Genomic DNA, 12,511 nt, shown 5'->3' with positions numbered 1-12,511 from the left:
CTTTATTCTATAGGTCCATAATATTAAAATGATACCCTACTTATATAGGTTTGATGTTGTCGTACTTCTGGAAAAAATCATAATTACATGCAGGAAAATTGCCATCTTCTTTCATCTTCTGACCCCTATAACTTTTTTTTATTTTTTCGTGTACAGGGCAGTATGAGGGCTCATTTTTTGTGCCGTGATCTGAAGTTTTTAGTGGTACCATTTTTGTATTGATCGGACTTTTTGAGTGCTTTTTATAAATTTTTTTCATGATATAAAAAGTGACCAAAAATACACTATTGTGAACTTTGGAATTTTTTAGCTCGTACGCCATTGACCTTGTGGTTTAATTAACAATATATTTTTATAATTCGGACATTTCCGCACGCGGTGATACCACATATGTTTATTTTTATTTACACTGTTTGTTTTTTTAACCCCTTAAGGACCGGGGGGTTTTCCGTTTTTGCATTTTCGTTTTTTGCTCCTTGCCTTTAAAAAATCATAACTCTTTCAATTTTGCACCTAAAAATCCATATGATGGCTTATTTTTTGCGCCACCAATTCTACTTTGTAATGACGTTAGTCATTTTGCCCAAAAATCTACGGTGAAACGGAAAAAAAAATAATTGTGCGACAAAATTGAAAAAAAAAACGCCGTTTTGTAACTTTTGGGTGCTTCCGTTTCTACGTAGTAAATTTTTCGGTAAAAATGACACCTGATCTTTATTCTGTAGGTCCATATGATTAAAATGATACCCTACTTATATAGGTTTGATTTTGTCGGACTTCTGGAAAAAATCATAACTACATGCAGGAAAATTAATATGTTTAAAATTGTCATCTTCTGACCCCTATAACTTTTTTATTTTTTCGTGTATGGGGCGGTATGAGGGCTAATTTTTTTGCGCCGTGATCTGAAGTTTTTAACGGTACCATTTTTGCATTGATAGGACTTATTGATCGCTTTTTATTCATTTTTAAATGATATAAAAAGTGACCATAAATGCACTATTTTGGACTTTGGAATTTTTTTGCGCGCACGCCATTGACCGAGCGGTTTAATTAATGATACATTTTTATAATTCGGACATTTCCGCATGCGGTGATACCATATATGTTTATTTTTATTTTTATTTACACTGTGTTTTTTTTTTATTTGAAAAGGGGGGTGATTCAAACTTTTAATAGGGAAGGAGTTAAATGATCTTTATTCACTTTTTTTTTCCACTTTTTTTTGCAGTGTTATAGGTCCCATAGGGACCTATAACACTGCACACACTGATCTTTATCATTGATCACTGGTTTCTCATAGGAAACCAGTGATCAACGATTCTGCTGCATGACTGCTCATGCCTGGATCTCAGGCACTGAGCAGTCATTCGGCGATCGGACAGCGAGGAGGCAGGTAGGGACTCTCCGGCTGTCCTGCAAGCTGTTTGGGATGCCGCGATTTTGCCGCCGCTATCCCGAACAGCCCACTGAGCTTTCGGTTTTAGCCGTGCGGCTCAGCTCTGAGCGCGCGGCTAAAGGGTTAATAGCGCGCGGCGCCGCGATCGGCGCTGCGCGCTGTTAGAGGTGAGTCCCGGCTTCACTATGAAATACTGAAAATTCTCTAATGAAAGCAATTGCAAAACCTTTTGGTTTTGTATGCTTTACAACATATCAAAAGTTTTTGTATATGACAGTGCCAATTTGAGTGTTACTTATTTTCAAAAAATTAAAAACCTTAAACAAATGCCTGTCATCGCTCTTTTCTGACCCCTCTACCTGTTTTATACTTTAGTTTACTGAGATGTTTGAGGGATTATTTTCTGCAGGGTTAGCTGTTGTTTTTACCGTATTAATACCAGTTTGGGGTAGATTGGGGTAGTCCATTTTTAGGGCGATCTTAAGACTAAAAACAGCAATTTTTGCACTTTTTTTTCAGAACATGTTTAATGTTAGGGATCACTAAAGTTATATTTTAATAGCTCAAATTCTGAATGCAGCAATCCCAATGATGTTATATTTATTTGCATATTATAATAAAGTTTATTATTGCATTTTTACTCTATTTTTTAAAGTTTTTAATCACTCTTTTTATTACATTTTTTTAAATTAAGTTTCAAGCATAAAGTCCTCCTAGATGACTTGTAGAAGCAATGTGTAATATACTGCAACGCTATTAGTATACTATACTACTAGTAGTAAGGTGGCAGGCTTAGCGGCCCTCACTTAGCCCACAACTTCCACCTTAACTGCTTGGCATCCCGTCTAGTTGGTGGTGGTGTGAGGATGAGGAGACTGGGGACCATCTAACTGCTTAAATTCAAACCAAAAAAGGCAAAACTTTGCATGCCACATTAATGGGCCATTGATGGCCCATGCTGCGGATAGGCAATCAATATTACATCAGTGGGGATTTAGTAGTGGTAGTGAAAGAAACTGCAGCATTGTGCTATTCACTTGAATCAGTTGAATGATACAACACTGCAGTTCCCTGCACCATTGCTCTATATAGTACGACGCAGGGGCGTACTGACAGGTCGGGCACTTGGGCACTGCACGAGGGCCCGAGCCTGAGGAGGGGTCGTCACTGCCAGCTCCATTATATTTTTGTTTTATTTTTTTAAATTTAGGTTTAGGCATCCAAACCCTTGTACCCTCCATCCTCCCACGCCCACCCGCTTGCTTGTTTGTTCCTTCGCCTGCGGGCCCACTTGTTTCTAAACACGTCTATGCAGAGCAGGCCCATCTGTTAGGAAGATGTCAGTGACACAAGCCTGCCGGAGGGGAGCATTCTATTCTTCACCGGATTTCGCACCTCTCTGGATTGTCTGGCACATCCGTAAGAAGGGGAGAGTGGGTGCAATGTTTTAAATACTAGAAGTTTTAATTTTCCGTCTGCTACAGAGCTATTGGATGTATCAAGCCATGCTGAGCGTATTAGTTAGTAACTGTAACACCCAGCATTCCTTGACACAGTCTATGGCCCTGCAGTTTACCCAAAACTACAACTCCCAGCATGTTTCACTATATTTTAGCAAAGTATACTACTATATAGTGCAACATGCTGGGAGTTGTAGTTAAGGTTCAGCTGCAGAGCCATAGGTTTTATCAGGGCATGCTGGGCATTGTAGTTAGTAACTGCAGCTCCCTGCATTCCTGGACACAGATTAAGGCTCTGCAGCTGACCCAGAATTACTACTCCCAGCATGTTTCACTATATAGTAGTATAGTATTCTTCTATATAGTGCAACATGTAGGGAATTGTAGTTCTGGATCAGCTGCAAAGCCATAGGCTGTATCAGTGCATCCTGGACATTGTAGCTAGTAACCAACTCTCAGAATTCCTAGACACATTCTATGGCTCTGCAGCAGACCCAAAAGTACAACTCCCAGCATTTTGCACCATAACCTATACTATACAGCATCATGATGGGAATTGTACTTTTGGTTTGGGGCTGCTGCCATAGGCTGTATCAGAACTATGAACATATAGTCAGCAGATGGGTATTGTGAAATCACCCCGCCCCCCCTCAACCATTTTTTAAAATAAAATAATGAAAGAAAAAAAACACAAACATATTTGGTATCCTGATGTACATAAATGTCCAAACTATTAATATATAAGGGTTATAAAACCACACGGGAAATGCTGTACATGTAATACAAAATCTAGAATTGCTGATTTATGGTCATATCATATATGATTAAAAAATAATAATAAAAACGTTTAGAAAGGCCCATCTAAATAAAAATGGTAGCGATAAATACTACAGATCCCAGCACAAAAATAATCCTTCATCCAGACATGTATACAGAAAAATAAGAGTTATAGGGGTCAGAATGAGCATATTTCTTTTCTTACAAAAATAAGCACGTTGGGGGCCCCATGATCCTCTATTGCCCGGGGGCCCCATGACTTGTCAGTCTACCCCTGGTACGATGCATGCAAGGACGAGTGCTCATACACTTTGAGGAGAGCTGCAGCTTCTTTAAACAACCGATTGGCTAGGGGGCCACAATGGATTTTCTGCAGCGAAAAATACGCAGCATATCAATTACTTCAATGGGGAGTGCACTTGCAGAAGATCCACTTGCAGTGTGCGTACCCTTAAAGTTGTTTTCCAGACATTTTACATTGATGGCCTATCCTCAGGATATCAATACCTGTCAATTAGCAACAAGTCAGCAAGATTCAGCATTTCAGAGTTTTGGGAATGCACCCAAAACAAATGTCACAAATAACCTTGCAGGCATTGTTTCAAAGACCATGTAATAATGTATTACACAATTTTGTTCATGCTATCTATAGGTGCGTAAGGAATATGGCAAATGTTTACGAAGTCATTGCTGTAGTGGGAAAAGTATGGAAAACTCAGTTGGTTCAACTAAGACATCAAATTCTCAAACTCCAGGAAGATATTCCTCTGGAACACAGGTAAGTAATGATAGTAATTGGTAGGAATATTTTACACACTGTACCATGTATATTCTCTTGAGGCCCCAAGTATGCTCTATGGTCAGTCTTGAGTTTTAAGCAAAGGGTGGTTGTTGTTGTTTAAAATTGTAATTAAACTGTAACTAGGTTTAATTAAAAAAAAACTTGCTTACTTTCCAGATACCCCACCACTCCCCCATCAATGTTCCCCTGCTTTATTTATGCCACTAAAGCATAATACCTTAAGTATGGGTTAAAGCAACCCGGCCTTCTGTTGGTCTTTGTTTATTTATTCTGCTTCAGTAATGCTAGTGACAGGTCTTCATCTCTGACTACTTGTCCAAAGTAGTGGTAAATTTGTTGGACAACACTAATCTTAACCCCTTAAGGGTGCAACCTGTTTTGGCCTTGTTGTGGTTCTATGGCTGTAACCATTGGTGTGAAACAATATGTCTCCTCTCCCGACCAAGAGCCCCTTTTTGAAGGCCGCCGACTATTTGGAGGCACAGGCTAAATTAATAGGCCCTTGAAAACACTCAAACACTGATTAAGTTTTGTACAACTATTAAACTAATTGTACCGGGTATTTTGGCAGAAATGTCTTGTACTAGTAGTTTATCCCTGCCAAATTAACAATCACACGGTAACCAGCAGAGTTAACCCCTTAAGGACCTAGCCCATTTTGGCCTTAAATGGGCACTGTCATTAAAACAATTTTTTTTCTATTGGACTCCTTATGGTAAATAAAAAAATCTTTCTAATGTACTTTGTTTAAAAAAATGTAATTTTCTATTTTTTTTTGTGTTTAAAAAAGCTTCCACTAGGTGTCTCCCTACGTGTCCAGAGCACATTTCTCCCTATCTCTTACACAGACTAGCTTGGCAGAAGTGCAAAATCAGGAAATGCAGTCTGGAGTGCTGGGGGGAGGGTGTGTGCAGCCTTAGCTAATCATAGCTCATCTCACACTGAACTCCTCTGGGCTGTGTGTAGCAGAGTGAGGGAGGAAGATGATATCATGCCTGCTGGGGAATGCCCCTTCCCAGTCTGTGAATCTGACTGAGCAGAAAATGCAGAGCAATATCAAGGTAGAAAACTAAAAAATAATAAAAAATAAAGGCAGGGGGTGGGGGGTTTATCATGATGGGAGCAGTGAATTGGGAGAATTATAAAATTGAACAAGATTATAAGAGGTACTCTTTAAAGGAAAACTGTCAGCCAGTTCACCCACACTAAACCCAATACACTGCGTTATATTGTGGATGAACAGGAGTCCATACACGGGTCACTTAAATTTTTTGGTTTTGTTGTCGCCGAGTTTTCGTCCTTTAAAGTTCCATAATTCACCTCCTCATTTGCGCTCTGCAGGCGTATCCCCCGCCAGCAGTCATGCTTTGGACCCCGGAGGAAGGGACCTAAAGCCCGCCCCCCCCCCCCCCTTATTCGCATATTCATTTTCTTCAACTCTACATCACTAGGAAGTTGGGTGTAGCGAGGGACCGGCGCATTCGCAGTTATGCTGCACAGAGCGGCTCTCCCGACGCATGGCTCTCACGTCATCAGGACATGAGAGCTGGGTAAAAACTTCAGCGCATGCGCTCTGCATACAGGGCGCTGTGCTCAGGGGGCATGTGATTCCATGTCACTAGGACGTGGAGTTGAAGAAAATGAGTATGCGAATAAGGGGGGCGGGCTTAGGCCCCTTCCTCCAGAACCCAAAGCATGACTGCCAGCGGTGGACACGCTTGCAGAGCCCAACTGAGGAGGAGAACTATGGAACTACGGAGCTGTAGCTTTGATAACACTACGGGAGATGTAAGTGGCAGGCAAATGAGCAGCTGGCGGGAGGAGAAGTCAGCGGCAGGCAGACAGTAAAATTAGCAGTGGGCAGGAGAAGGCAGCGGCGTGCAGAGAAGTGGCTGCGGGCGGCTGCGTTAGGAGGGGGGCTGCAGCCGACATAAGCAGTTAATGGCTGCTGCGGAGCTCCGGTGTAGTAAAAAACCTTACTGTGGGAGCAGAGCCGTGTCCAGGGTCCACGCCTCATCATGATGCTGCCTCTGGACTCGTTGGTGTCCCAGCAGGTATGGGGACCCCTAGTGGACAGTTTTTTAAGCCATGATTTCTATAAAAATTTAATAACATTTTCTTATGAATTAGAAAAGTTAATGTTTTGCAAAGATGTACACCATATAAAAAGTATTTGTATCTGACAGTGCCTATTTAAGGGCACAGCCAATTTTCATTTTTGCATTTTAGCTTTTTTCCCTTCTCCTTCTAAAAAGGCATAATTCTATTATTTTTCCACCTACAGACCCATAGGAGGGCTTGTTTTTTTGCATACCCTTTTGTACTTTGTAATGACACATTGGGCGGGGAAGGGTATATTATGGATGTAAAATCATGTACAGTATAATATTCTATGTCCATAACTGGTCTTAAAGGGAAAGTGACAGGTGGATCACCCACAGTAACCTAAATATATAGGTGGTTAGTGTTGGTGATCCTGAGTAAATTGCTATTTTCCTTGCCCCAATCTGTTCCTCTGTTCCTGAGCTAGAGGGCAATCTTTTAATATGCAAATAATCCACAAAGTGCCATGGAAGTGGGTTTGAAGGCTCAGTGCAATGCTGAGGCTACCCCTGTTTGCACTGCACTATGTACTGTGGCCTTGGAGCATGTGCGGTTAAGTTGAGGAAGAGCAGTTACATGGTTCAGAGCTCTAACATCATGGAGACGTAAAAGAGAGAAGGATGTGAATATTGATAAACAGAGCAGCATGAACAGGAACCAGGGAACAACCTCAGTATTGTACTATATCTTCAAACCCGCTTCCATTGCTCTTAGGGGATAATTTGCAGGTTACAGGATTGCTTTGTACCTTAGGAAGGGCTAAACAGATTGGGTGAGGATCCAGCTGTCAGTTGCGCTTTTAGTATAAAGCCAATTTTCATTTTTGCGAGCTATAGCTCTTTTATTTATCCATCCACAGAAGACTGTGAGGTCTTGTTTTTTGAACAATCAATTGTACTTTGCAATAACTTTCATTTTACCATAAAATGTACTGCAAAACAAAAAGAATTATCGAGGGAAATTTGAAAAAATAAAACCCAATTTTTTTGAACATTTGGTGGATTCATTTTTACATAGCTCACTTTACAGTAAAACTTCAGCAATTCTGGGGTTCGGTAAGTTTTACGCTTATATCATTGAACATACGGGATAATAAAAATTATATTTTTAAATTGTTTAGACATTTCCACACGCTAAATTTTTTTTATTTTATTTTTTAAATAGGAGACGAGTGGTAATTTTCATTTTTATTGTTGGAGGGATTTTTTAAGATATTTTATAAATAATTTATTTGCACTTTTTAAGTCCCCATAGAGGGCATAATCAATACTTGGATTGATAATGCTAAATAATGATATGCTATTGCTTAGCCTTACTCAGTGATCTACTGATAGAGGCTGGCTAAGGCACACTCCTTTATGCAGATTGTCCTGGGACCCACAAGGAGTAGGTGAGAAGACCTCCAGCAGACATGCAAACAGAATAGACACCCACATATATGTTGCGGGGGTGCTGCTTGGGCAAGGGGCTTGTCATTGGGACTCTTAATTGCCAGCACTTGATGGGTTTATGAAAGACAATGGCGGAATCAACAATGTCCGCCATTGACTGTGAGTGCACTGCTGCTAATAGAAGCTTGTGTGCTCACTTCATAGAAATTAAAAACTCCAGGGTGTACATGTATGCCCTATTGCGTTTAGGTCCAGGTGGCAAGGGTGTGCATGAACAGTTAGGACAATCACCACTGGCATAGTTACTGACACTCCATCCACCTGTACCCCAAATATTAATCACTACCCTCATGATCTAGGAACCCGTTACTATACAATCTTCTCCTTTTCCCTGCATAACCAGCACTACCATCCACACCATGTAGAGTGTTGTTCATTACACCTTCCACCTAGGTGACCTGGCACCAAGATTGTTTAAAATAGTCTTATATTGTTGTATTAGGGATTCTAAAAATAAATTTTGCTCATAAAAAGATATACCAAAGAAGAAGCCAAAAGCATAACCACTATTCAAGATAGTATCACATTGGAAATCTTCTCTATCTCTCAAATCCTCAACCCTGAGGTGCTTTAATTCCTTGAAAACAATCCGGGTATTGGGTCGCAATGCTAACTACATCCCTAGGTGAGTTTCTTAAAGAGGTACTCCACTGTTAGACATCTTATTGTGGGTGGCCTGCTGCTGGGGACCCCCGCGATCCCAATGCAGCAGCCCTGTATCTCAGCAGCCCAGAGCTAAGTTTTCTCCAGGGCTGATGAGGGCGGTGCAGGGGACAGGGCATTGTAACGTCACGGCCCACCCCCTTGTGATATCATGCCCCGCCTCCTCAATACAAGTGTATGGGACGGGGCGCGACACCCTGGTGCTACTGCTAGAAGAGATAGAAGATGTATTCTTAATACTGTTAAGCAAGCAAAGCAGGAAGGGGACGTGGATGTTCTTGTCCATCTAGGGACAAATTACCTGGTTTGTAATGAAGTTTCAGATGTGAAGGATTCTTTTATCTCACTTGGTAATGATGTACAGGATTTTGCATCCACTGTTTCATTTTCTGAGTTCTGCCTGTGCATTACGTTCAGAATGATAGGCAGAAGCGCATTAAGGAGTTCAACTTATGGCTTTGTAAATGGTGACAAGAGCAAGGATCTGGCTTTGTGTCTCATGATAGCTCTACTTGGAATAGAAAGGAACTGTACAAAAAAGATGGTTTGCATCTTTCTCTCAAAGGAACGAATCTACTCAGTGAACAATTCCAAGACTTTGCCAAGGAGTATTTAAACTAGGAAGGGGGGGGGGGGGGGAATGAAAATCCATGCGTATAATTGACCACGAAACAATGCTAGAATGTGTCAGTAGCCCAGAGGTTAAGAAATGACAAGCCTAAAGTCCGGTCTACAAATGCTTGCAGTTTAGGTAATAAAATCAATAAAGTTGGGTCAATAATGGCATCTGAGAATGTAGATTTAGTGGCTGTTACTGAGACATGGTTTAATGAAAATAATGACTGGGTCATCACCATACCGGGGTACCTTTTATACAGAAGTGACAGAGAAGTCAAGAGAGGAGGAGGAGTGGCCCTGTATGTGAAAGATAGCATAAAATCTAACCTAATACAAGTTAATGAGGTCAACATAGAGTCAGTTTGGGTTACATTGCAGTTTGGTAATCAGACAGTAACTCGTATAGGCGTGATGTATAGACCACCTGGCCAAGATCTATTAGTTGAAGAAATAGCTAAAATGACAATGAAAGGAGAAGTTATCATTATGGGAGACTTCAATCTTCCGGATATAAACTGGAAAACCAAAATAGCTAGTTCTGCCAGGAGTACAGATATTCTAAATTCCCTACTGGGATTATCTCTACAACAAGTGGTTGAGAAGCCTCCCTCCGAGGCCATTTTGTTTTTGGTATTCAAAAATGGGGATTTGGTATATGATGCTATTGTAGGCGAATGCTTGAGATCTAGTGATCACCAGTCACTGTAGTTTAATATAAGAACAGTGAAGGAGTCACACCACGCAAAAACAAAAGTTTTAGATTTTAGAAAAACAGACTTTTCAAAAATGAGATTAATCATAAATGAGACCCTATCAGACTAGAACGGATTACATGGAGTCCAGGAGAAATGGGACTACTTAAAAGACGCATTATTGAAGGCAACAGAAAATTGTATTAGACTTGTCAGTAAAAGCAGACGTGTGTGTCACATGCTCCTCCATGGAACACTATGATGCGGACAGGCGGACAGGAGAACGGGGCAGTGGGGCGGCAGCAGGTATAGGACATCGTATCAGGGACATTAAACGAGTCCCCGATACCATGCAAGTGGATACTATCGGCACCGATACTAGTATCGGGACATCCCTAATTACAAATTCAGGGTTTAAAATTTTAAATGTGCTTTTTTTTCACAAATGCATAATTTTTTTGTACATCACTTTTGCTATTGAAAGAAATGCACCCTTTATTTTATTGAGCTGCTCATCTCATGTTTAGAAATACCCCCGCTTAAAGGGGTACTCCGCACCCCTAGACATCTTATCCCCTATCCAAAGGATCGCCATTGTGGTCGGGATCTGAAGCCTCCAGCGTTCCTGGTGGGAGGTGGAAGCCGTCCAGGTGGGTGCTGCAGCCGAGATTCTGCGGGTCCCCAGCAGCGGGACCCCAGCGATCTGACATCTTATCCCCTATCCTTTGGATAGGGGATAAGATGTCTAGGGGTGCGGAGTACCCCTTTAAGCCATATTTGATTGCTTTGTTACATGGTGGGGCCCAGAAGGAGAGGAGCACCATTTGGATTTCAAGATATCATTATACAAATTATAAGCCGCCCTTCATCTTGCAAAGCATTCTAGCTGTCAGAACAATACCGCACCCCCAAAAGTGACCTCCTTTTCAAAACTACACCCACTAAAGTATTCACCTAGGTTAGTAGTTTGTACGTTGAGCCCTTATTGTGTGGCTGGAATTATTTCAAAGTCAGTGGAAAAAGTTTGAAATTAGCATTTTTTCACAAATTCTTTATTTTGCTACATCGTTTCTGAAATGTAGGAAATACTGCCCTTATTGACCCTTGTTTAGATTACTTAAAACAGCAAATTTTATTGATTTGCATTAAAAATGTCATGACATATAAGTGTGAAAAACTCGTGAACCATCAATTCCAAACAACCACCATCTGATTAAGTAAAATATAACCAGGAGAGCGGGATGATACTTTTTACGAATACCTTTGTGTATCTCCACTGTTAGTCACTGTGACCTGGGGATAAAATCATTGCTAGTACTTACTGTATCAATAGTGACCAGACCACAAAACAATTCCACTTCTTTCAATAAGTGTTTGAAGTGGACCCAAGTCACTACAAGTATATGTGTCCAGGTATATGTGTACAGCATGTTAGACTGCCGCATTATTTATATCCAGTGCTGACTAGTGCGTGCCTCAATTCACTTTCGGTGGACCCGGATAACTTCCGGTTCACCATAGAAGTTGTAATGTCGCTGGTTTAAAACCATCGGCGTACTGTGTATCCTATCTCATACTTACATCAGGCGGCCTGCTCTGTACCATGTCCTGCTGCCATGGCTGCAGTTTCTCCTCTGTCCTCTAGGGGCTGCTCAGGAGCACTGGCTGAGACTTATAGGGCCAGTGTGCACTCCCTATTTGCTGTCTGCTGTGTTGCAGTATCTGCTGTGTTCCAGTGTTCCAGTTTGCTGCACCTGAGCCTTCCTGCTCTGCTGTTGTTAGAGCACCTGCTTGCTAAAGTCACCTAATTCAGCTCTACTGTATTTGACACCTTCTATTGCATCTGCCGGCCCCACTCTGACAGAGGTGAATCAAAGATAGTCAGTGCCATCCCTCATGATGCATGCAGCAGCACGTGACAAGTCACCTGATCCGCTGCTGTGTCTAACAGCACCGCCTCCTGCCATTCATATTAGTGTGTGCGGGCGAGATGTGTAAAGCGGCACATGACAAGTCACGTGATCCGCTATAAGTTCAAACACTGTTGCCCTCACTGATATCACAATTGAGATATAATCAGTGCCGCCACTATCGATGTCAACAGCGGCACCGATTTTCAATAACCCCTATTCTTTTTTATGATAATATAATGTCATATTGTCATATGTCAGCTACTGGTACGTATATCAATAAACTTATTATGATAGGTGAAAGGTCATACAAGTGCATTCTTTTATATATGGTCAGGGCTATAGTGGATCAGGCAGAGGATATGCATACATACAACAGCAAGGTAAGGCAAATAAAGCAAGATGGAGCAAGTATTGTATTAGTCCTAATATGGTAAGAGGATGTTTTATAGAGGGTCAATTAACTCCAATGCAACATTAATCCAGACAGTTCATAATTATACTGTCCATACCGCTCAGCATTATCCTCAGGATGGTGTAAACATAAGCATATTCTAGTAGGAAACACGATGTTCCACTACATTCATCAGTTGGTGTAATATTCAAGTATGGAAAATTGTCAGAAATTGCAACCGG

At 41.2% G+C, this 12,511-nt stretch overlaps 1 protein-coding gene across 1 annotated transcript in view; it reads left to right on the top strand.

Annotated features, from left to right (window-relative positions):
* ADGRL3 (adhesion G protein-coupled receptor L3) overlaps nt 1-12,511 on the top strand; it is a 961,109-nt gene that overhangs the window by 690,527 nt on the left and 258,071 nt on the right. The window contains exon 21 of the mRNA XM_056570909.1: nt 4,289-4,414. Within this exon, the coding sequence (XP_056426884.1) occupies nt 4,289-4,414 (126 nt within the window). The remainder of the gene's footprint in view (nt 1-4,288; nt 4,415-12,511) is intronic.

This window comes from Hyla sarda, chromosome 1 (genome assembly GCF_029499605.1).
Source record: "Hyla sarda isolate aHylSar1 chromosome 1, aHylSar1.hap1, whole genome shotgun sequence".
In the NCBI taxonomy this organism is placed as follows: Eukaryota; Metazoa; Chordata; class Amphibia; order Anura; family Hylidae; genus Hyla; species Hyla sarda.
The sequence above is the reverse complement of the archived record's forward strand: the minus strand, read 5'-3'. Positions and strand labels throughout refer to the sequence as shown.